The sequence below is a fragment of the Sus scrofa genome, chromosome 14, assembly GCF_000003025.6.
Source record: "Sus scrofa isolate TJ Tabasco breed Duroc chromosome 14, Sscrofa11.1, whole genome shotgun sequence".
NCBI classification, from domain to species: Eukaryota; Metazoa; Chordata; class Mammalia; order Artiodactyla; family Suidae; genus Sus; species Sus scrofa.
Genome location: NC_010456.5, coordinates 108,490,270 through 108,513,946, shown reverse-complemented (window position 1 = coordinate 108,513,946; position 23,677 = coordinate 108,490,270). Strand labels below are relative to the sequence as shown.

Sequence of the window (23,677 nt, the reverse complement as noted above, 5' to 3'; positions counted from 1 at the left end):
GTTGGCCACCTCTGGGCTGTTACCTGGGGTCCACCTGTGCCTTCTTCCAGAGCCTCCGTTCCTGATCAGTAAAACACAGGGCTCTCCACAGGGCTACTGTGGGCTCCTTGAGAAGAAGCCCCTCCTTGGCAGCCCTGGACGATGCCTGGGGGCTGGGCTGACCCCTGTGGGTCTGGCGGGCAGGGCTGGGGGAGGGCAGGGGGAGGGCAGGGCTGATCATCCCTGCCCCAGGCTGCGCCCTCCAGCTGTAACCCCTCTGCCCAGAGAAGGGGAGGTGGCTGGGGACCAAGCTCCAGCTCATTCATTTATTCATTGGACAGATGTTTATCCAGGGACCTTTGTGCGTCAAGCACTGTCCCAGGTGCTGGGATGCAGCTGTGCCTGGTCTGGGCACTGTCTGGCCCGCTTGACCTCTCTGCCTCATCAGGGCATGCTGGAGAAATCTTTTCTGACAGTGTTTTTTCTCCCCTGGCTTTGTCCTCGCAGGGACCTGAGTGAGAACACCATCCAGGCCATCCCCAGAAAGGCTTTCCGTGGAGCTACAGACCTCAAAAATTTGTGAGTAGAGCCCTGGGAGGAAGAGGGACTTGGGGGATGCAGGGCCACCTGGCAGCATCCTTGTGGGTCCCCCTGAGTCCTGTGGTCCGGGCAGTCAAGGAGTTGGTCTGAGTTCTGAGATGGCTCGTGCCAGTATGGTCTTCTGAAAAAATCTGGAGTTGGAGGAAACAGGCAGCCTTTGAGGATCAAGCTGAAGGGAGTATGATGAATTGTGGGGTGCTTGGGCAATGTTCTTGTCCCATTTAAATGGACAGCTTCTTGCTCTTCCCCTCCAGTGGGTGGGGAGAGCTGGTTTTGAATGTTCTCTTGCAGGTCCATATTGTGCAAGCTGCTGCTGCAAGTCAGTTAATGTCACTGAGCCTCAGTATATTGGTCTGCAAAATGGGGACATCATATTTCCCTCACAAGCTTGCTCTGATGTTTAAATGAGATGGGGAGATAAATACACTTTGTGGAATGCTGTTTAAGTGTTAGGGTTTATTTTTATTATTCACATTTCTGCTGGTCCAGGCCTACACCCCAATTCTACCCCAGGTCTGACTGTCACAGTGATGGCAAATGCCTGGCAAGCTTATCCCTCCCCTCCTGACCCTTCCCACCCCCCCAGTGCCTGTAGCAGACATCGATAATCGATCACTGCATTCTTTCCCAAGGGTCCCAATCACAGTGTCAGTTTATTCTGAACACAACACCCCAGGTAGGCACCATGAGTCGGTCCCACTTGGCATTCAGGCTGAAATCTCTTTGCCAGCTTTGGCTGCCACAGATCCTGTGATAAACTCTCATTTAATAGCTGCCAGCACCCTCTAGGGGTATCCAAGGAGGGGGTGGGGCCTGCTCCCCAGGAGATATGCAAGGTTGGGCAGAGAAGTATAACTCTTATTTATGCTTACTGTTTTTGTTTTTGTTTTTGTTTTTGTCTTTTTGTCTTTTCAGGGCTGCACCCGTGCCATATGGAGGTTCCCAGGCTAGGGGTCGAATTGGAGCTGTAGCCACCAGCCTACACCACAGCCACAGCAACATGGGATCTGAGCCATGTCTGCGAACTACACCACAGCTCACAGCAACACCGGATCCTTAACCCACTGAGCAAGGCCAGGGATGGAACCTGCAACCTCATGGTTCCTATCAGATTCACTTCCCCTGCGCCATGACAGGAACTCCTATGCTTACTTTTTTAACTAAAAATAAGGAAGACCTGATGCTTTTATTAACATCTGCTATTTGGATCGACATATATGTACTGGACTAAGGATTGGGGTCAGGCCTCTTTTTTTTTTTTTTTTTTAAACTGATGGCGTGCTTGATGAAAATGTTTGGCCATCCCTGCTGTAGGCCACATGCCATCCTCTACACCACTTTCCTTTGCTTCACAGACAGCTGGACAAGAACCAGATCAGCTGTATTGAGGAAGGAGCTTTCCGGGCTCTGCGGGGGCTGGAGGTGCTGTAAGTACAACTCGGCAAGGGAAGCAGAGGCAGGAGAGCCCGGCTGCCTTGAGGGCCCAGGCCCAGGCAGCTGGCATCAGGGCCTGGGAGCCGCACAGGAGGCGGGAGTCCTGGGAGGCGGGTTCCAGGCCCAGGGCAGAGGCCGTGCTCTCGGCCCGCTTTAACTTGTCGCCAAGGACGGAGGGGCATGTGCTGTGGGGTCGCGCCGGCAGTGGGGGCACCCAGACTTGGCCTGCTCACGATGAAGTCCAGGGCGAGTGGCTGTGTCTCCAGGGAGTTTCAAACACACGAGGCTTCCTCCCTATGCCTAAACCCCACGCTTTCTTCCAAGCCAGCCGGAGCCTGCACCCAGCCTCACCTCTGGCTCCACCACCCCTGTCTTACCCGACTCGGAGTCGGTGGTGCAGCTGCCTCTGCATCGTTGTCCCGGCTCAGGGCTGGCTCTTTAGCGTAGCCCCCGTAGCCCCGTGGTCCGTGGGTGGACGTGGGTGGACCATCCACCCACGGTCCTTGAGGGTGGACCGTGAACAGCAGCGTCCGGGAGAACCCTCGCCCCACGCAGCTTCCTGCCAGGCAGACGCTGAACGACTCTGGTCTCCCCCGTGTAGGACCCTGAACAACAACAATATCAGCACCATCCCCGTGTCCAGCTTCAACCACATGCCCAAGCTCCGGACCTTGTGAGTTGGCCCAGGGGGGTCCCCGAGAGCACAGTGGCCAAGCAGGGGAGGGGCCAGGGCCGGGGGAAGGGGGGGGAGCTTGGCCTCCTTTGCACACCGCCCCCCCCCAGACTTGGGGGTCGGGGCTGAGCAGAGTTGGGGGTGGGGGGAGGTGATCGAAAAGGGAAGGATGCCGAGTGTCATTTATTTATTTATTTTTTCTGTCTTAAATGGGTCTTTTTATTTATTTATTTTTCATTATTCAATGAATTGATCACCTCTGTAGTTGTATAATGATCCTCACCATCCAGTGTCACAGGATTTCCATCCCACAACCCAAGCACATCCCCCCACCCCCCCAAACGGTCTCCTCTGGAGACCAAAAGTTTTTCAGTGTCTGTGAGTCAGCATCTGTTCTGCAAAGCAGTTCAGTCTGTCCTTTTTTCACATTCCTGTCGGGGAAAGCATTTGACGTTGGTGTCTCATTGTATGGGTGATTTCACTTAGCATGATAATTTCTAGGTCCATCCATGTTGCTAAAAATGCCAGTGTTTCGTTCCTTTTAATGGCTGAGTAATATTCCATTGTGTATATGTACCACATCTTCTTGATCCACTCTTCTGTCGATGAACATTTAGGTCGTTTCCATGTCTTGGCTATTGAACCAAGTGTCATTTAGCTTTGATGTTTTCCTGGGATGGTTTTGGGGCGGGTCTGTGTGAGCTCGGTGGGTGAATCCTCGCTGGGTACCCTCCAGCCAAGGGGTGCCCCCCAACCCTGAGGTGTGCTGGGAGGGAAGTTTCCTGCTGCCACAGGTAATCCCGGATTGGGGCTGAGCAGTGCAGCTGACTGGGCATAGACTGTGCCAGACCGAGGGGAGCACCAGGGGCCCGGGGCCCCCCACCTGGGGTGGAGGGGCTCCCACAGCTCAGCAGGGGCTGGAGGCCCAGATGGGTTGTGAGCCCCCCTGTCCCTCCACAGCCGCCTGCACTCCAACCACCTGTTCTGCGACTGCCACCTGGCCTGGCTCTCCCAGTGGCTGAGGCAGCGGCCAACCATTGGGCTCTTCACCCAGTGCTCGGGCCCTGCCAGCCTTCGGGGCCTCAATGTGGCCGAGGTCCAGAAGAGTGAGTTCAGCTGCTCAGGTGAGTACAGCCCCCAGCCCCACCCCCGGGGGCTCTCTGCTGCCCACCGCCTGCCTCTGTTCCACCTCCCGTCCCCTCCCATCCCCTCCTGTCACCCTGCATTAATGCCTGGCCCACCCATGACCGCCTGTCCTTATCCATGGACACCTCTTGGACCACCCACCCTCTCCTCTCCTCCCCCCGTTCTCTTCCATCCCTACTTATCACCTCCGGTCCCCGCCCATCTCCCCTCCCGCTCCATCCATCATCTCCTCTTCTCTACACAGTACCTCTGCCCTCCACTCTGTTCCCCCACCTGCCCCTACGCATCATTTCCATGTCCCCTACCCATTGTCCCCTTTGTCCCACCTCCTCCCTCTTTCTGCTTCTCCCGGATGCCTCCTTCCATTTCCTGCCATCTCATACCTCCTGCCACTCACTCACCCCACTCCGTGCCCCCTCCTCCTACCGCCTCTCCCCTCCCCCATTGCTACCATGAAAGATCATTGAATTGGACTTTCCAGCCTCAGTTCAAAGTAAGCTGGACCCCAGGGTCTGTGCCTCTGTCTTCCACCTTGGGTCCTGTGAGAGCCTCCTGCCCTGTCACCCACTTCCTTTCTGGCTCCTCCACTCTCCAGACTGCAGCCAGTAAGACCTAAAGGGACCCATGAGTCTGGGCTGGTCACTGCTGCTTCGTCCTCACCCAGCCGCCCAGCGCTCCTGGGAGACTCCATACTGCCCTCCAGCTCTGCCTCCCCTGCCTGGCGGCCTCCTCACTCATGTGTCCCACCGTGCTCACCTCTGCCCCTCCCGGGAGCAGGTGCCTGCCACCCCAGCATCTTTGCAGACTATCTCCCTGCTGAGCACACCCTCCCCGCCTTGCTGTCCCTGGCTCCTCCTCACCCTGCAGAGCCCAGGGAGCCTTCTCTGGCCCCAGCAGGGGTTCCCCATAGACTGCAGGCTCCGCAAGCGCATGGGTACCTGTGCCGTGTTCTCTGCCTGTATCTCAGCACTTTGCTCGTGCTCGATACAGAGACACAGATGCTCAAGCAATGTTCACTGGCTGAACGGCTGCTTCTCAGATTCCTGACAAATCAGGGGCTGCCCCTTTCTCCCAAGCCTGTGAACCAGAGCCCTCCAGCCACACGGAGCTCAGCCTCCTCTCCTCGGTGTGAGGCGCATGGCTGGGGTGGGGTGGCTGTCCCGACCTCCTCAGCCCCCGCAGTGCCCAAGAACACCGCTGTGCTTAGGGATGCTGTGTGTGTGAGCATGTGTGAGCTTGTGTGTGTGTGTGTGTGAGAGTGAGTGTGAGCTTGCGTGTGAGAGAGTGAGTGTGTATTAGGTGCATCTGTGCATGTGTGAGTCTGTGACAGTGTGTGTGTGTGTGTGAGACAGTGTGTGATAGAGTGTGGGCATGTGTGAGTATAACATGTGTGTGAGTGTGTGAGAGAGTGTGTGAGTGGGAGAGCAGAGTGCACGCATGGGTGTGTACTCGTTTGTACGGAGAGCCTGGGCCGAGGCAGCACCTCTGAGTAATTGCAGCTGCCTAGGGTTTTAGAAATAGATAAATTCATGTGGACAATTTAATTTGGGAATGAAACGTTTTCCTTTGCATTTGGAATACCTTGGTTTTTCTGTTCAGGCATTTTTTCTTTTCTCCTCTGGGGTCTCTTCACCCCGGTGACCCCTGTCCTGAGAAGGACACAATTTCACAATCTGCCAGGAGTTCTGGCTTTGTTCCCTCTGACCTTGGCACCCACCCTTCCTAGCCAAGGAAAGGATTGGAGGTTAAAATGCTGATGGGGGTGCAAATCGGCCTGGCCACTCTGCAGACTGTTTAGCAGAATCGACTAAATTTGCACATGTATCTACCCCCTGACTCTGCCGTGCCACTGCTAGGAAGGTGCATATTTTGCAAAACACATGGCCAAGAATATCCAAGCAATTGTGTTTTCTTTGCATAATATCCCAAAGCTAGAGGCAGCCCAAAAGGCCACCAATAAAAGAATGGATTAGCTCATGATGTCAGAGCCATACCATAGAGCACGACTCAGCAATGAAAAAGAAAAAAATACAAATTCACCCAACATGGGCAAATTGCAAAGATTTTATTTATTTATTTATTTATATTTTTTAATTTTTAAATTTTAAAATAGTGTAGTTATTGCTTTTTTTTTTTTTTTCAGGGCTGAACCCACGGCATATGGAGGTTCCCAGGCTAGGGGATGAATCGGAGCTATAGCTGCCGGCCTAGGCCACAGCCACAGCCACAGCAATGCCAGATCCGTAACCCACTGATCAAGGCCAGGGATCGAACCCTTAAGCTCATGGTTCCTAGTTGGATTCATTTCCACTGTGCCGTGATGGGAACTCCTTGAAGATTTTATATTGAATGGAAGAAGCCAGATGCAAGCGAGCTGGATGCAGTAGTCTGGTTTTGTTTATGTGAAGTCCACAAACAAGCAGCACAAATCTTTGGTGCTAGATCTCAGAATATCAGCTACCTTGGGGAAGGAGCATGAGGGCAGCTTCTTGGGTGACAGATATAGTCCATGTTGAGGGGGCAGTTCGGTGGCTGCATCCACATGCAGAAATTCAGCCAGCTGTACACTCAAGGTCACGCACCTGATTGAAGTGACACCTTGGTCTGAGAAAGGGTGGGCCCTTACCTCAGACACTGAGTTTCACCCTGATTCCATCACTTGTTAGCTGTGCGAATTTCCACAAATTAACACTGAGGACTTGGTTTTCTCACCTGTCACGTGGCCACAATGACATCATGTTCTTTACGGGACTGTGCATCAGGATTCAATGAGTTACTGCAGGTACAACCTTTCTCTTAGCATGTGGCACAAAGTAGGTGCTCGATAAACACGGTCCCTGTCATACTTGGGCTCAGACGGGTTGAATAACTTGGACTAGGACCCAGAGCTTCAGAACTGAGGCTGGGATTTCCTAGCATGTGAATCACACTCTCGTGCAGCACAGTGAAGCTCAGATGCAAGTTCAGCAAACATCTCACCAGTACCCTTTCTGCGCCAGGCACTCACAGAATTACATCACGGTCCTTGGGCATCTCCTCTGGCTCATCCCCATCCACAGACACACCCTGTCCCCACCCGTCCGCCCAAGTCTAGGGAGGGAGGACACCCTGAGGTCACAGGCCGCTGTTTCCGCAGGCCAGGGGGAGGCAGGGCGCGTGCCCTCCTGCACCCTCTCCTCCGGCTCCTGCCCTGCTATGTGCGCCTGTAGCAACGGCATCGTCGACTGTCGTGGCAAAGGCCTCACCGCCATCCCTGCCAATCTGCCCGAGACCATGACGGAGATGTGAGTACAGGCAGGGCAGGGGGCGGGATGCTCCCTGTGGGCTGGGCCAGGCTCTGGTGGTCCAGGGACAGGCCAGAACAGGTGCTGCCCCAAGGCTTGCCTGGAGGCCCCCTCTGTAGAAACAGGGAAGACACACTTTGCCACTTCTGGGCCAAGCTCTCTGCGCAAACTGGCGACTGTAGAGGGGTGGGGAGGCGAGTCCCTCTGTGATCCATCAGTCCAGCCCCGCTGGGTGAGTCTGCTGGAATTGGCCTCTTACTATTAGCATCATGTGTGAGCCTGCATTTCCGCCACCGCAGCCTGGGATAAGGTGGACGGGAGCTTGAAAGCTGTCCCTTTTCTCTGCCTGTGCCAGTCCCCCTACTCCAGACAGAACAGGGGCCAGCAGGCAAAGCGCCTTGTTCGGGCAGCAAGTGTGTGGGGTGACCTGACCTTGTCCTTCCTCTGTGTTCTCTCTCCGCAGCCGCCTGGAGCTCAATGGGATCAAGTCCATCCCCCCGGGAGCCTTCTCTCCCTACAGAAAGCTGCGGAGGATGTGAGTGCCTCCTGCTGTTCCCTGGGGGTCAGCAGGGGGTGGAGCTTGGGCCAGGCACACCACAGCTGGGGGGGTCCTGCCTCTGCCCCCTAGAGCCAAGCAACCTCGGGTGGGTGAAGCTATCATTTGGCCTTCTTGCCAGGCTCCTCTGTGATGTGGGGATGGCGGTGATGTGACCTCCTCGGAGGGTTGTCTGGAAGCCTAAAGAGGATGCTGAGTCTGAGGCTGGGACAGGACCAGAGCTGACTGTCATCCTCCCATTTCAGCCTGAGTCCCCCTGGGAGCAGTAGAGGCTGGGAGGGGGTGTAGGGATGCCTGGGGTGCCTGCCTGTGCATGATTGCTCAGGGATATAGTGGCCAGTTGTGGGCTTTTTGGATGGACAAGGGAACTGGCTCTTCTCTTTCCTAATATCAAAGAAAGCCCTGGCCTCCTATGGTATCTAGGAGGTAGAAGGGATAGGCAGGGCTTGGTGGCTGCTGAGGGATTCCACCACCCTCTCTCCTCTGCTCACTTTGCAGAGACTTGAGCAACAACCAGATCTCGGAGATTGCACCCGACGCTTTCCAGGGCCTCCGCTCCCTGAACTCACTGTGAGTAGCAGCACCAAAGCTCTGCAGTGGTCCAGGGCATCCCCCAAGAAGGCCAGCAGAGCCCAGAGCCCCTCCATTGGGTGCTAGAGGAGAGCACAGCCCCTCCCACCTAGCCTCAGTGGGTCTCCCTCTGGCTACAATGTCCAGGGCTGCTGTACCCAGCTTCCCCTTCCTCTTTGTGGACCCTCTGTAGCTGGGCGGGGGAGGAGGGAATCAAGGGCTGAGGGCGTGGAGAAGCGAGGCTGAGCTGTTGCCCGTGACAACTGTGATGCTCTCCTTTCCTCGGTGGGGATCTTCCCAGCATTCTTTGTGGCCGTCATCTGACTCAGCCCAGCCTTCACGTTGGTACCAGCTCTCCACAGATGCCCAGCCCTCCGTGCTCCTAAGCCTTCCCCAGGTCACCTATAAGGGCCATAACCACCAGCTCCAGTTGTGAAATCTGCCACACCTTGTATCTTTCATCGCAAACACACTCTGATCCCATGTCGTAGTGGCTGATGCAAAAACAGTGTTTCCTGCTTACCCCACTTCCCAGCCCTGTCCAGTCTTTCCCTTCACTCAGTGGTTTATTGGGGACCCATCAATCTACAAAACATCATGAAGCATGGAAAATTCATCTCAGAAATGTTACTTCATCTCTTTTCCAAGAACCGTTACTCACACCCCTGGGTTCCGCAAGCCTCTCACTCACTGAGGTCCCATAGTATTTTGTCTATACAGAGAGTGAACCCAGGGTGCCCTGTAGTCAGGCAAGTTTCTAGTTGATGGGGGCCATTCGTTACCATTAAGAATGAGTATTTTCACCTGTCCCTCGGCAGCACTGGGCACATGCTCGGCATAGATTAGGGGCCTGGGAGGCCGAACAGAATGGAACTCCCCCTGGGGCAGTGCAGGAGGCTGTGCACCCTCCTGTCTTAGAGTAGAGTTCAAGATAGCACGTGGCCCATTGTGGATGGCACCCCTAAAATTGTGCAGTGTGCAACCCACACAGCTGTACATAACAGCCTGGTGATAGGTCAGTATCTTCAACTGAGGAGATCAGATTGATTTGGTGGCTGCCAAAATGCAGGGTCTTCCTCTGAAAAGTGAATGCATCTCCTCTTCAACTGGAACTTGACCATAACCCATCTAAGTGGGTTCCTGTTGCTCATGACTCCCTGGTTACAGCCGCCTCCTCACGAGATAGGAACTTTCAAGCTGAGGTCATGCAAAAAGATCCTTAGACAGGGTCCACCTTGGGCAGACCCTGGCCTGGTCTTCCTGCCCTTGGGATTTTCTTCTCTTTGAACCATCTCCTTTTGGCTCCCAAACCAGGTTAATTTCCCATGAGGTTCCCGGAAGGCCCCCTTGCAGGCTTCTGTGGGAGCCGTGTGTGAGGGCAGGGATTAAGTGGGGTGTTCCTGCAGTTATGAGGGTGGCATCTGCCACTAGCGCATAGGGGACCTTCGTGCAGGTAGAAACCCCTTCCAGCACTCTTTACTGCCACCTGCTGGCCCCTCTTACAACAAGCCTACACCACTAGGACCTGCAGTGTGAAAGGCTGAGGTGAGGGGCACCATTGTGTGGCCAGGACTTGCAGAGCTGTGGCCGGCCTGCTGGCTGTCCGCTAATGCTCCCTTTCTGCTGCCTTTTCTCCAGGGTCCTCTATGGGAACAAGATCACAGACCTCCCCCGGGGAGTATTTGGAGGCCTGTTCACCCTCCAGCTCCTGTAAGGACCCCAATGTGTGTGATGTTGGGTGGGCCCAGGGAGGGCAGAGGTGTTCCTGCGGCCTCTCAGTCTGGGGTGTGGAATTCACGAAGGCAAGAAGCTTGGAGGCATGCAGACCTGGTGGGGCTGTGAGAGGCCAGGGGGCTCACGGGGCCAAAGAGGGAGAGAGAGGTGATTCACAGCTGATTGTGGATGCCTGAGCTGACAGGCTCCTGAGACGTGGCCTACGTTCCTGGGGACCTTGGCATCGCTGGGGACAGAGTTGTCCGCTGCAGTGGGACCCCCAGGCCCAGTTCAGCCTGCTTGAACCTTGAGCATTCAGGCAAGGATTTTCTCTCTGGACCTGAGATGCACAGAAGCCAGATGCTCCGTCTCAGCCGCCTGGGAAACCCAGCAGAACCCTGGGGACGAGGAGGACCCCCCACAAGGCCTTTGCGGGGGGCTTTGCCTCTGTGACCTCCACTGTCCCAGATCCCATGGGGGCACCTCCAGCTGTTCCTGGACAGAGAGGAGCTGGGTGATTAAACGGTCCCCATGCATGGAGATGGCAGCTGGAGTTCCCGGCTCCTCTGTTTGGAGTGGACGAGGGCCAGAGGCCTGCGCCTGGGGACTCCGCCCTGAGATAACACTTGATGGGGGCCTGGGAGGGTGCCCAGGATGTGCTGAGTCCACCTCTGTGCCTCTCCCCTCCCCACTGGCCCTGGCTCTGCCCACAGGCTCCTGAATGCCAACAAGATCAACTGTGTCCGGCCCGACGCCTTCCAGGACCTGCAGAATCTCTCCCTGCTCTCCCTGTACGACAACAAGATCCAGGGTCTCGCCAAGGGCACCTTCACCTCCCTGCGGGCCATCCAGACCCTGTGAGTGCCTCCCTGCCCTTGTTCCTCCCCCCGACCCCTGCCCCAGCAGGTGGACCTGGGGGAAGTAACAGCCTCCAGGTACAGGCAGCTGTCTTACCCTGTGCCTTTTACTCACTGGGAATGGCCTCTTGTAGAGGACAGATTCTGGGTTAAACAGTCCTGGGTTCGGATCCCAGCTATGCCTCTTATTGGCTGTGTGACCCTGGGCAGTTAATTAGCTTCTCTGGAGCTGAGTTTACTCATTCATAAAACGAGATCATCTTCTTCATAAGGTCGTTGTGAAATGAAAAGGGATGTTTATATAGAGCTTAGTTCATTGCAAATGATTCGTAACATGCTGGCTACAGTTAATATTCATATATTATTATTACCCATTGATTCTAGGACATGCATTGTTTCCACATTAACAGCTGTGAAATTGGGATGCCTATTACAATGGATGGCCTATCATTTAATTGGCAACATTTTGTTATTTCTTGTAATGCATAAAATAATAGTGCATCTTGTATATGATTATGCTTCAAACAATGAAATAGTGATAGCAATGATGATTATAAATTAAAAATTAGAGCACAACAATTCTAGGAGTTTGTTTTAATCTTTTATTATAGAAAATTACAAGCATATTAAAAGTAGCATTGCTAACCTCTCAGTGCTCATCACCCAGCTTTAACTGATGGCCAGTCTTTTTTCATCTATACTTCCTTCTTCCATGCCTCCCAAACTAATTTTTTTGTGTTTTGTGTTTCTAGGGTCACACCCAAGGCATATGGAGGTTCCCAGGCTAGGGGTCGAATGGGAATTGTAGCCGCTGGCCTATACCACAGCCACAGCAGCAGCAACTTGGGATCCTAGCTGCATCTGCGACCTACACCACAGCCCACAGCAATGCTGGATCCTTAACCCACTGAGCAAGGCCAGGGATCAAACTGCATCCTCATGGGTGCTAGTCCGTTTCCACTGAGCCATGACGGGAACTCTCAGACTACGTTGAAGTAAATCTCAGACATCATTTATCATCCACACAGACTTCATACCTATTCATGAAAGGCAAGGACTCTTTAAAAACATACAACACTAGGAGCTCCTGTCCAGTGCAGTGGTTAACGAATCTGACAAAGAACCTTGAGGTTGTGGGTTCGGTCCCTGGCCTTGCTCAGTGGGTTAAGGATGCAGCGTTGCCGTGAGCTGTGGTGTAGGTCGCAGACGCAGCTCTGATCCAGCTTTGCTGCGGCTCTGGTGTAGGCCAGTGCCTACAGCTCCGATTAGACCCCTAGCCTGGGAACCTCCATATGCCACGGAGTGGCTCAAGAAAAGGCAAAAAGACAAAATAAATAAATAAATAAAATACAACTCTATTATTATATCTAAAAATGTAATAAGAGTTCCTGTTGTGGCTCAACAGGTGAAGCACCACACCTTATCCATGAGAATGCGGGTTTGATCTCTGGCCTCACTCAGTGGGTTAAGGATCCAGCTTCAGCAGAGGTCATAGATGCAGCCTGGATCTGGTGTTGTGGCTGTTGTATAGGTTGGCAGCTGCAGCTCTGATTCGTCCCCTGGTCCCTGAACTTCCATATGCTACAGGTGTGGCTGAAAAAAAGAAAAAGAAAAAAGAAAAAAAGTAACAAATCTTTAATATCATCAAATATCTAACTAGTATTCAAATTTCCAAATGTCTCCTACATGTCATACAACTTAAAAAACAATTTGTAGGAGTACCCTGGTGGCTTCAGTGTTGTCACTGCTGTGGCTCAGGTTTGATCCCTGGCCTGGGGACTTTTTTGGTGAGCTCCCAAAAACAAAAAAGGAAAGTATTTGAATCAGGACTTAAATAAGGCCTTATGCATATACTGTTGGTAGGAATGTAAATTGGTGCAGCCATTGCAGAAAATGGTATGGAGTTTTCTCAAGAAACTAAAAATAGAACTACCATAGGACCCAGCAATTCCATTCCTGGGTATATATCTGGAAAAAAAAAATCCTAATTTGAAATGTCATCTACACTTCAAAGTTCATAGCAGCATTATTTATAATTGCTAAGATATGGAAGCAACCTAAGTGTCCATCAACAGATGAATGGATAAAGAAGATGTGGTATATCTATATATAATGGAATACTATTCAGCCGTAAAAAAGAATGAAATCTTGCCATTTGTAGCAACATGGATGGCCCTGGAGGGCTTTATAATAATTATATAAGTCAGAGAAATGTAAATATTGTATCATATCACTTATATGTGGAATCTAAAAAATACAACAAACTAGACTCACAGATATAGAGAACAAACTCATGGTTGCCAGTAAGAGGTAGGAGGGGGAATGGAGGAGTGGGAGGCACAAACTATTGGTAGTGAGATTGGCTCAAGGATGTATTGTACAACACAGGGAATATAGTCAATATTTTTTCATAACTGTAAATGGAAAGTAACCTTCAAAAATTAACTTTAGGAGTTCCAGTTCTGGCTCAGCAGGTTAAGAACAAGACATCGTATCTGTGAGGATATCAGTTCGATTCCTGGCCTCACGCAGTGGGTTAAGGATCCAGCATTGCTGCAAGCTGCAATATAGGTTGCAAATGCAGCTCAGATCTGGCATTGCTGTGGTTGTGGCTAGGCCAGCAGCCGCAGCTCCAATTCGACCCCTAGCCTGGCATCTTACACAGGTGTGGCCATAAAAAAATTAATTTAAGAAAATTTAAAGAGCATTTTAAAATTCCCTATCCCATAAATAAATAAGCCCTGTGTAATACAACTGGCTGACACTGGTTGATGTATCGCTGAAGTTGTTTTTATTCAATAGGAGTCCATCTCCCTTTTTTTTGCATCTTATTTGTTGAAGACACTGCTTCGCTCATCCGGAGAGGTCCCCATAGTTTTGATTTGCTGATTGCATCCCCCCTCTGGTATAGTTTCACGTGTTCCTCTGTTCTATGTACTGCAGAAAATTTCATCGGGGAGCTTGGGTCAGGTTCAGATGTTTTTTTTTCTCCTGGCAAGAGGACTTCGTAGTTGGCATTGTGCACTTTCATCAGGAAGCTCATGATATCTGGTTGCAAGGCCAGTGATTGCAAGGCCTCAACCCCCTCATTCATTAGGGAGCCTGAAATGGATCCTTCTTCATTTGCTCATGCGGTTGTAGTTACGTTTTGAAAAAGAGGTCTCGAATTTCAGCTGGAACGCTTCTGTATGGGGGGCAAAACTCTTCTACTGTTTGGTTAAACTCAGGCACCACATTCCATCTCTTTAATTCTGAGCCTGCACTTTGACTTGAGGTGCTGTCCTGCGGGGCCTGCCACGGGAGCTTGATAGGCATTTCTTAGTAACATTATCATGGCCATAGTTGTTGCTATCCCTGCCACTGTTTGCCTGCTGGGCAGCGCTCTCTGCCAGATAGGATCTGCACGGAGTACTGGGATGGGTGCAGATGGAGCGCTGGGATGGGTGCAGAACAGGTTGAGTAGAAGGTGCAGCTCCTGCTCCCTGGGGACCGGGCATGTCAGCAGGGATGTCAGCTATGAGGACAAACTCATTAAAGCCCACAAGCTCTTGGGCAGCCCACTCCTGCTAATTAATTTGCTTATGACCAGGGAGAGGGCGCTCCACGGGAAAGCCTCACCAAGGATGTGAAATTAGAGGTCGCAGGGAGACACTGGCAAGGTGGATTATTTTGTGCGTGGCAGAACATCCGAGAGAAGTGCACTAAGGAGATCTCAGGGCTGGGGACACACACAGGAAAGCCGGGGGTGGGGCATAGGGCTGAGGGTCTCATGTAAGGAGCTGTCTCCCATTCAAGGTGAAAAGAGAGTGAATACATGGAACGGATTGTGTGCACACAGGGTGGCCTCGGTCTGTATCAATTTCCCTGGCTGGATTTCAGGAGTGCTTCTATCCCCCTAGACACTGTACCTGAGACCTTGGCCACTGCCACCAAGGTCATAGTAGGGCACAAAGCTGGACAGAATGTTAGTCCAGGAAGGTTTCCCATGGGAGAGATGGCAATAGTAGCAATTCTGATGATAACAGTAGTAGTCACCGCTGTTTATTACCGGGGGCCAGGGCACTGTCCTTTGCATGTATTATCTTTTTTTTTTTTTCTTTTTACGGCTGCACCTGCAACATATGCAAGTTCCCAGGCTAGAGATCGAATTGGAGCTGCAAATGCCAGCCTATACCACAGCCATAGCAACACCAGATCTGAGCTGCATCTGCGACCTATGCCGAAGCTTGCAGCAACACCAGATCCTTCATCTACAGAGTGAGGCTAGGGATCGAACCTGCATCCTCATAGGCACCCTGTCAGGTCCTTAACCCACTAAGCTACAATGGGAACTCTGTGTGTTATTATCTTACTTAATACTTACAATGACCTAAGGAGGTAGATCTTCCAAATTACTTATGAGGAAACCGAGGCAAAGGGACATTATGTGATTTGACTCCCCCAAGGTCACCTAACAACCAGTGGAGCAAGGATTTGATTTCTGGCATCGCTTCCCTACCACTGAGAAATTAGTTAACTTGCCCCTCAATTGTTCTTTTTCCCTAAGAATAGACCTCGTTATTTAAGGCTATAAAACAAAACTGAACAACTATTATATATTATATTATATAATACATATTATATATACTATATATAATACATATCATATATTAACAACTAAAGTACAGTTTGGAAAAAGAATAAAATAACTGCAAACCAAGACAATCAGATATTCTTATTACAGGCTCGGATAGTTAAACCCCTCCCTGAGTCTTATGTTTGACCTGAGTGGATTTAAACTCAACCAATCTTGCTTGATTTGTTCATAGCTTCAAGATCTGGGGCTAAGTTCTGTCGTTTTACTTGCCCCAAGAGATTTTTTTTTTTTAACTTTTAAGCTTGAATGGGGTATAACTTATATACCATAAAATTCACCTGTTCTGAGTGTAAAATTCAATGATTTTTAGTAAATTTACAGTTGCTCAACTATCACCGCAATTCAGCTTTAGAACATTCATTACCCAAAAAAATCCTTGGATCCATTTGCAATTTCCTATTTCCAGCCCATTCCCAGGCAAGCACTCATCTAATTTCTGTCTCTATAGATTTGCCTTTTCTGGGTATTTCATAAAAATGAAATCGTATATCGTCTTTTGTGACTGGCTTCTTCCACTGAGAGTAACGTTTTTGAGGCTCCTTTGTACTACAGTATGTATCAGTACATTGTTCTTTTTTATTGTCAAATAATTTTCCATGACATGCACCTTTTGTTTATCCTTCCTAATTGATGGGCATTTGGGGTCATTCCTGCTTTGGGGTCATTATGAATATTGCTGCTGTGAATATTTGCTTATGCATCTTCATGTAATGTTTTCATCTCTCTCGGAATTTCTGGGTCACATGGGAAATATAACTTTTAAAGAAACTGCCACCTTTTCCAAGGTGGCTGTACATTTTTCAGCAACGTTATGAAGGTTCCAATTTCTCTAAATCCTTGTTCTCACTTGGTATTGATTTTTTTTTTTATCATAGCCATCCTAGTGGATATGACGTGGTAGCGTGGGTTTACTTTGACCAATGGTGTTGAGTGTCTTCCCCAAAAGATTTTGAGTTATGATTTCTTAATGCATATCATAAGAAAGAGACTAGGGAGTTCCCTGGTGGCTTAGTGGGTTAAGGATATGATGTTGTCACTGCTGTGGCTCTGGTTACTGCTGCAGCGAAGGTTCAGTCCCTGGCCTGGGAACTTCTACATGCCACGGGTGTGGCCACAAATTTTCTTTAAAAAAAAAAGAAAGAAAGGGACTGGGAATACGTTTTCCCTTCTACCTTCCGCTGTCAGAAGTGTCCATGGAGGGAGTTCCCACTGTGGCTCAGTGGTAACAAATCCGACTGGTATCCATGAGGACGTGGGTTTGATCTCTGGCCGGGTTAAGGATCCGGCATTGCTGTGGCTGTGGTGTAGGCTGGCAGCTGCAGCTCCGATTTGATCCCTAGCCTGGAAACTTCCATAGGCTGCTGGTGCAGTCCTGGAAAGACAAAGAAAGAAAGAAGGAAAGAAAGAAAGAAGGAAAGAAAGAAAGAAAGAAAGAAAGAAAGAAAGAAAGAAAGAAAGAAAGAAAGAAAGAGAGGAAGGAAGAAAGAAAGAAAGAAAGAAAGAAAGAAAGAAAGAAAGAAAGAAAGAAAGAAAGAAAGAAAGAAAGAAAGAAAGAAAAAGAAAAAGAAAGGGGAAGGAAGGAAGGAAGGAAGGAAGGAAGGAAGGAAGGAAGGAAGGAAAGAAAGGTCCATGAAGATAACTACCTGGCCGCAAGAGCAGCCTATTTTGGGGTGTGCCTTTAACATGATTCTCTTTTCCCCAATATATATATTTTTTCTTCCTGAGCATTTTCTCTCCCCAGTTCCCTACTCTTTACAACTACTAAAATGTCTACTTTAAGTCAAATACTTAAGTTTCTACAGAAGCCACTTGCCTCAGTGGGTGGTTCAAGTTTTATAGATTGCTTTTGACACAAATAGCCTTTTAGAGGAAGTATTCTACTCTGCACCCCTCGGGCATTTTAAGACATTCCTGAACAACATAATTGAGTTGATTTTAAACAGGGTTTTCTGCCAAGATTGTGATACAGGGAAGCAATTCATTCAGGAAGAGGCTGGGTACGAAGGCACAGACAGATGTGGATGAGCAGCTGGAAGGAGCCCCGAGCAATTCCTGAATCCTGGGGTATTTTACATTAGTTACACACTCTGCCCTGGGGAGTGAGCAAACACATCCCGTCTGTGCAAATTGGCACTTTAAGTCGGGAAACAAACATTGAACTGGATGCGGAAGGGGTGAGAGGGGCCTGGTCCACCTGATGGAGCTAAGAGGAGCCAGAACTCAGGCAGAGAAGTGGGGGGCCCTGCAAAGGGGTGTGGAGAGGACAGCCAGGCAGGGAAGGCAGTCACCAGACATCCCAACCAGCAGCCAGAGAGCGGCGCTTAGGAGGATGGAGAGAGAGTGGCCAAGGTCTGAGCTGAGCTGGGCACAGACTCTGGGCAGGGTAGATGATCGGAACTGATGGCATTTAGATGGAGAAGAAGTGCCCCTGACATGGCGAGTCCTCTGAGCCGGCCCCATGCAGAAGTGCTGTCCCTTGGGTACGGTAGGCAGGACAGGGCAGGGATTCTTTGTCCTGGCTGTCTCCATGTGGAAAGCAGGGCACAGGATGCTGCGGTGGGCACGCCAGCTGCTGGGTGGTTCAGATGTGGCTGGTCTGAGCCTGCAAGGCGGTCAGGGCCAATGGGAAAGGCACTCCTGTGGTTGCTTACAGTGACCCGGGTTCCCTTAGCTGATGTCACCTGTCAGCTGCCCCCTCACCACATTTATCCTACCCGTAAACAGGGAGCCAGCAAGAAAAGGTCAGTGGCTCCCAAGAAGTAGCTACCTAGTAATGCCTTCTGCTTGTCCCTGTGTCAAGAGACAGCCTGTAAAATGTTCAAGGAGAGGCAGCCCCTACGGCCTCGGGTGGGAGGCCATGTCAAGCTGAGGGGCCGCCCAGGCACTGAAACCTCCCACCCCAGTGGCAGGTCCAGCCTGCTACCTGAGCCTCATTCCCTGCCTGACAGAGGCTGTAGGAGGGGGGGCTGCAGCTGCCCGAGGTCACAGGGAGGGGATGTCCAAGACTCACTGGGCAGTCCAAAGGCCTCTGGGCACTGACAGTTTTCAGTTCTAATGCCCATTCTGTCACCTCGCGTTTGGAAGAATAGGGTTGCCCTGGCTGGTCTCTGGGATGTTCGTGCATCATTCATATTTGTCTCGTGGCAAGGGAGGGACGGGTGAGTAGAAGGAGAGGGGACAGAGGGACAGCTGGAAGCTCTGCGCTGTCGAGGTCCACCCCCCTACGAGGCTCTGGCAAGACTTCTCTGTAGGTGGTGGGCGCCCCCAGGTGGTGTCCTCGGGTGGTGCATTTCTCTCCAGGGCCCGGCCTGGCTCTGGGCCGTGAAATATCATGCAGGTGGCTGTCAGCACACGTGTGCAGCCTTGACTTTGATCCCTGACCTATCTCCTGTGGACAGGCATCTGGCCCAGAACCCTTTCATCTGTGACTGTAACCTCAAGTGGCTGGCGGACTTCCTGCGCACCAATCCCATTGAGACGAGCGGGGCCCGCTGCGCCAGCCCCCGGCGCCTCGCCAACAAGCGCATCGGGCAGATCAAGAGCAAGAAGTTCCGGTGCTCAGGTAGCTGCCCGCCCATCCGCAGGCCCGCCCGCCCTCCCGCCTTTGGTCTGTTCAGGGACCTCGTGAAGTTTCCTGGAGGCTTCCGATGAGGGTTCCCTGGTCCACTGGGACCCACGTTGGGGGTCCAGGTCCCCCATTGAAGTCTTGGATTACAATTTCCTGCCCCTCGTTTGACTGAGTTCCGGGTCGGAGGTAGAGCTTGTCGAAGGTCCCCAGGGAGCAACCAACAGGGACCCAGGTCCCTCTACTCCCATGATAGTTCTTTCAGGCTGCTGCCCTCAAGCCTTTTAAGATACTCAGGAGGCCTGGGAACCCTCCTCTGAGAGACGATGGCCTCCTTCAGGCTCTGGGGCGGCTGAAGCGGCAACTGGCAGGGGACAGTGTGGGTCAGCTTCTGAGTCCGGATCCTGATCCATCCTCACCTGGGCCATTGCACGTGAACGTTCCCGTGTTTTTTTGTTTTGTTTTGTTTTTTGTCTTTTTAGGGCCGCACTGGCGGCATACGGAGGTTCCCAGGCTGGGGGTCAAATCAGAGCTGTAGCTGCCGGCCTACACCACAGCCATAGCAATGTGGGATCTGAGCCGCACCTGCGACCTACACCACAGCTCACGGCAACACCGGATCCTTAACCCACTGAGAGAGGCCAGGGATCAAACCTGTGTCCTCATAGATGCTAGTTGGGTTCATTAACTGCTGAGCCACAACAGGAACTCCCCTTCCCATGGTTTGATGCTCCCTGGAAGAGGTTTACTTGGGTGTGGTGCTGCCCCCATGGGCCTGGGCTAGGAGCATCTGTGCTCCATAGCAAGACTTTCTCACTGGCTGGGTGGATGAGCTCTGGGGCCCTGGCCTCGCTCCTGGGGTGGCTTCTGCTGGCAGCAGGGCTGGGGCCTGGACTGTCCCTACATGTCCTGGAAGCCCCCAGCTATTGTGGTGTTTCTGCTTCTCTCCCCAGCCAAAGAACAGTACTTCATTCCAGGTAGGAGGGGGGACCAAGGCCAACCTGGGTAGGACAGTGGAAGTGGGTGGGCAGGGGGCTGGGGTGGCAGGTTGGGGGCTCCAGCAGAACCTGGCTGGGCAGTGCTGCTGGGAGCCCCTCAACCCCCGGCCCCAACCTCGCACCACAGGCACCGAGGATTACCAGCTGAACAGCGAGTGCAACAGCGACGTGGTCTGTCCCCACAAGTGCCGCTGTGAGGCCAGCGTGGTGGAATGCTCCAGCCTGAAGCTCTCCAAGATCCCTGAGCGCATCCCCCAGGCCACGGCCGAGCTGTGAGGGCCCCTGCCGCCAAACACCCAAACCTCCCCTCAGCTGCCTCTGACTCTCCTGGGCCTCCTCCCCCTTTTCCTCTATGCACCTCTATTTGGGGATCTCTGGAGACCCCACCCCAGGAGCGTGCCAGCTGCTGGCTCCTGCGCTAAACCTCCCCTCTGCTTCTCACTCCCAGCCCCACGCGTCACCCGCCCCCAAGCAGTCTCTGGCCCCGAGGGCCGGTCACCAGCCTCAACCAGGGTGACTTCTCTCAATCATGCTTTTGCTTTCTTTATGGGCACCTGCTTCCATGATCTCAAGTTGGAACCTAAGCCATTCTTTTAAAATTTTCTTTCTCTAAAACTATACATTTATGCATGTGTATATGCATCTGCTTAGATACCTACACACACCTGTCATTTATGTGTATGTAAATTTCATGGCAGTTTTCCTGTTAAAAACATCCCCATTAGCGACCACCGCCCCCCCACCCCCTGCCCCGGCCCAGCCTTCCTTAGAAATAGCATCAGTTCGCCTTGCCAGAGAAATTCTTCTGGGAGTTCCCTTTGTTTGTGTCTCTCATAGTCTCAGTTTGGAAGATACTTAAATGCCTGTCATTTATGGGCGTGTAAGTTCCCTTCTTTGCCTCTTACAGACGATTAAACAACAATGAGATTTCCATCCTGGAGGCCACTGGGATGTTTAAAAAACTCACCCATCTGAAGAAAATGTGAGTTACCCATTGGCGGGAAGCTGCAATCAGGACAATGCTGGTCAAAATGGGGAAGGGAAATGCTGGTAGCTCCCGTGGGGAGCAGGCGCCCAGACATGGGGTTGGGTACAGGAAGCGGGGATGGTTCCTGAGCTCTCTCATCCTCTCCCAGCAATCTGAGCAACAACAAGGTGTCAGAAATTGAAGACGGAGCCTTTGAGGGCGCAGCCTCAGTGAGCGAGCTGCACCTGACCGCCAACCAGCTGGAGTCCATCCGGAGCGGCATGTTCCGGGGCCTGGATGGCCTAAGGACGCTGTGAGTGCAGGGCGGGGAGCAGAGCAGATGGACTGCAGGGGGCTGGGGGTGGGGGTAGGAAGAAGCCAAGCCAGAGCATGGGGGCCTGCCTTAAAGAAAGGGAAGAAGGAGGTAGGAGACTCCTTCCCCAGCCCCAGCTTGTAGGAGTTGGGGAGGGGGTGGCCGAGGACCCTGGCTACAGGGTGCCAAGTAATCAGATGTGGGTAACTGTGGTGGGGCCTGCTTCCTTGTTCCCTGGGGTGTGGGGTCGATGGCGGGTGAAGACATGGGGGGAGATGGGCCCATCTGGAGGTGCCCTCTCGTCTTCCTGTGGTCAGGCTGCAAGAGCACAGCCCCTGTGTTCAGTTCAGGGGTGGCTGGTGCTGCAGTGGTGAGAAAATTGCAGAAGTGACTCAAGTGGGTGTCAATGGGGGAGCAGGGATGTCCCACTATCCCTGGGATTCTGGGACTCCTGATTCAGAATCCAAGAAGAGCTTTCTAGACATGGGGACTGAGTGGGTCCTGGGATCACCCCCCACTCCGTTGAATGCCTCAGGGAGCCCCTCTCTGTCCAGGCAGCACTAGCTCTTCAGCTGGTTGTGTAGACCTTTAGAGCATCGGGTAGCCAATGCTGTCCCATTGAGACTCGCCATAGTGACAGACGTCCCACCTCTGTACTTTCCAATCCAGTAGCCACATGTGTCACTGGAGCCCTTGAAATGTACTTTTGAATTTCATTTCATTTTATTAATTTAAATGTACATAGCCACACGTGGCCAACACTTCTAGAAGCCACCTGCCTGGATTTAAATCCCAGCTCTCAATAGGGCTATAGATTTGTTTTCCGAGCATCTGCCACAGAATTTGTGCAAGGCACATGGACGCATGAAGGGATTCTCTGTGGATTTTGTCAGCCTGTTTTACAAAAGGGGATTTATCATGCAGTGTATTTTTTAGCTTGCTTTTTTCACTTGTGAATATAGGGTGGCAGGTTCTTACAGATGGCTGCCTCACTCTTTGGTATACATGCCTAGTATTCCTAGAAAGAGGGCGTCATGGGCTCTTTGACCAGTCACTTGGATTCTTTCTGAGGAAGCCTGGGAGTGGACGGGGGAGAGAGGAAGGCCTGGTGCTGGGATAGATCCTACAAGAGCGCATGACGGATGGGTGCAGGCACAGGGAGGGGAACACCTGTAACCCCTCGGCTGTGCAGACCTGACCACGGTTCATTGTTGATACAGACAACTATCCTTCCAGTCACACACACACACACACACACACACACACACACACACACACACACGTGTATGCAAACTTAAATATATATTTTAATGAAACCCTAGAATACAGTCTAGTAATCTTTTTTTCCTTAAACATAATGTGAGCGTCTCTATATATCCTTAGAGTTTCTTTTACAACATCATTTTGAATCATCGCATATCACATAATGATTAGAGATTTAGGCTATTTCTAATTTTGTTACAAGCAATGCTATGATCAATATCTTTGTCATGAAATTCTGTGCCTACCCAGGGTTATTCTCTTTTATTTATTTTTATTTTTTTGTCTTTTTAGGGCCACACCCACAGCACATGGATGTTCCCAGGCTAGGGGTCAAATTGGAGCGACAGCTAGTGGCCTACACCACAGTCGCCGCAACATGGGATCCAAGCCGCATCTGTGACCTACACCACAGCTCACGGCAACGCCAGATCCTTACCCCACTGAGCAAGGACAGGGATCGAACCTGCCTCCTCATGGATGCTAGTCAGATTCGTTTCCCCTGAGCCATGACGGGAACTCCTGGGGTTACTCCCTTTTAGAGAAATCCCTAAAGGTAGGCCTGCTGGGTGAAGGTCGTTCTCCCACCAGCCATGCGTGCTTGAAAGGGCCCATCCTCCCACCCTCTTGCCAACCCTGGCCATTCCTATTACTGTGACATTTTAATTACGTTGCAATTTGGCAGCCAGAGATTCAGTTTCGATTAAATGTCCTCGATGACTAGTAAGTTTGAACATTTTCAGTGAATGTTCATAAACGATGTCTTTCTGTACATTTCATGCTCGTGACTCATTTATTTTGTAACTGGAGGTATGTACCTTTTAATCTCCCTTATCTAGCTCTCTCGTTTAAACTGTTTCAATTTCTTTTATGAATTGCCTCTTGGTTTTTGTTTTTTCTTGGGCAAGGGACTTGAGCCAGGTGTTTGGGGATGAACAGAGACTTTTGCAGCTGTCAGTGGGGAAGAAGGTCAGTGCAGGCCTGAAAGACGGCAGAGTCAAGGGTGTGTCCAGCCCCAGGGAAGTGGGCAGGTGCAGGTCCGGGGCTGGGTTGAAGAGGCTCTCACGGGTCACAGTGAAGCGTCTAAACATGATTCTGTGGACAGTTCAGAGGCCACTGTGGAGAG

The 23,677-nt window shown here is 51.5% G+C and overlaps 1 protein-coding gene across 1 annotated transcript in view; it reads left to right on the top strand.

Annotated features, from left to right (window-relative positions):
* Positions 1-23,677, top strand: part of SLIT1 (slit guidance ligand 1) — a 178,506-nt gene that overhangs the window by 110,562 nt on the left and 44,267 nt on the right. The window contains exons 5-18 of the mRNA XM_021072814.1: positions 487-558; positions 1,935-2,006; positions 2,615-2,686; positions 3,647-3,810; positions 6,969-7,116; positions 7,580-7,651; positions 8,171-8,242; positions 9,881-9,952; positions 10,669-10,812; positions 18,847-19,010; positions 19,967-19,990; positions 20,139-20,283; positions 20,919-20,993; positions 21,148-21,291. Coding sequence (XP_020928473.1) covers positions 487-558; positions 1,935-2,006; positions 2,615-2,686; positions 3,647-3,810; positions 6,969-7,116; positions 7,580-7,651; positions 8,171-8,242; positions 9,881-9,952; positions 10,669-10,812; positions 18,847-19,010; positions 19,967-19,990; positions 20,139-20,283; positions 20,919-20,993; positions 21,148-21,291 — 1,440 coding nt within the window. The remainder of the gene's footprint in view (positions 1-486; positions 559-1,934; positions 2,007-2,614; positions 2,687-3,646; positions 3,811-6,968; positions 7,117-7,579; positions 7,652-8,170; positions 8,243-9,880; positions 9,953-10,668; positions 10,813-18,846; positions 19,011-19,966; positions 19,991-20,138; positions 20,284-20,918; positions 20,994-21,147; positions 21,292-23,677) is intronic.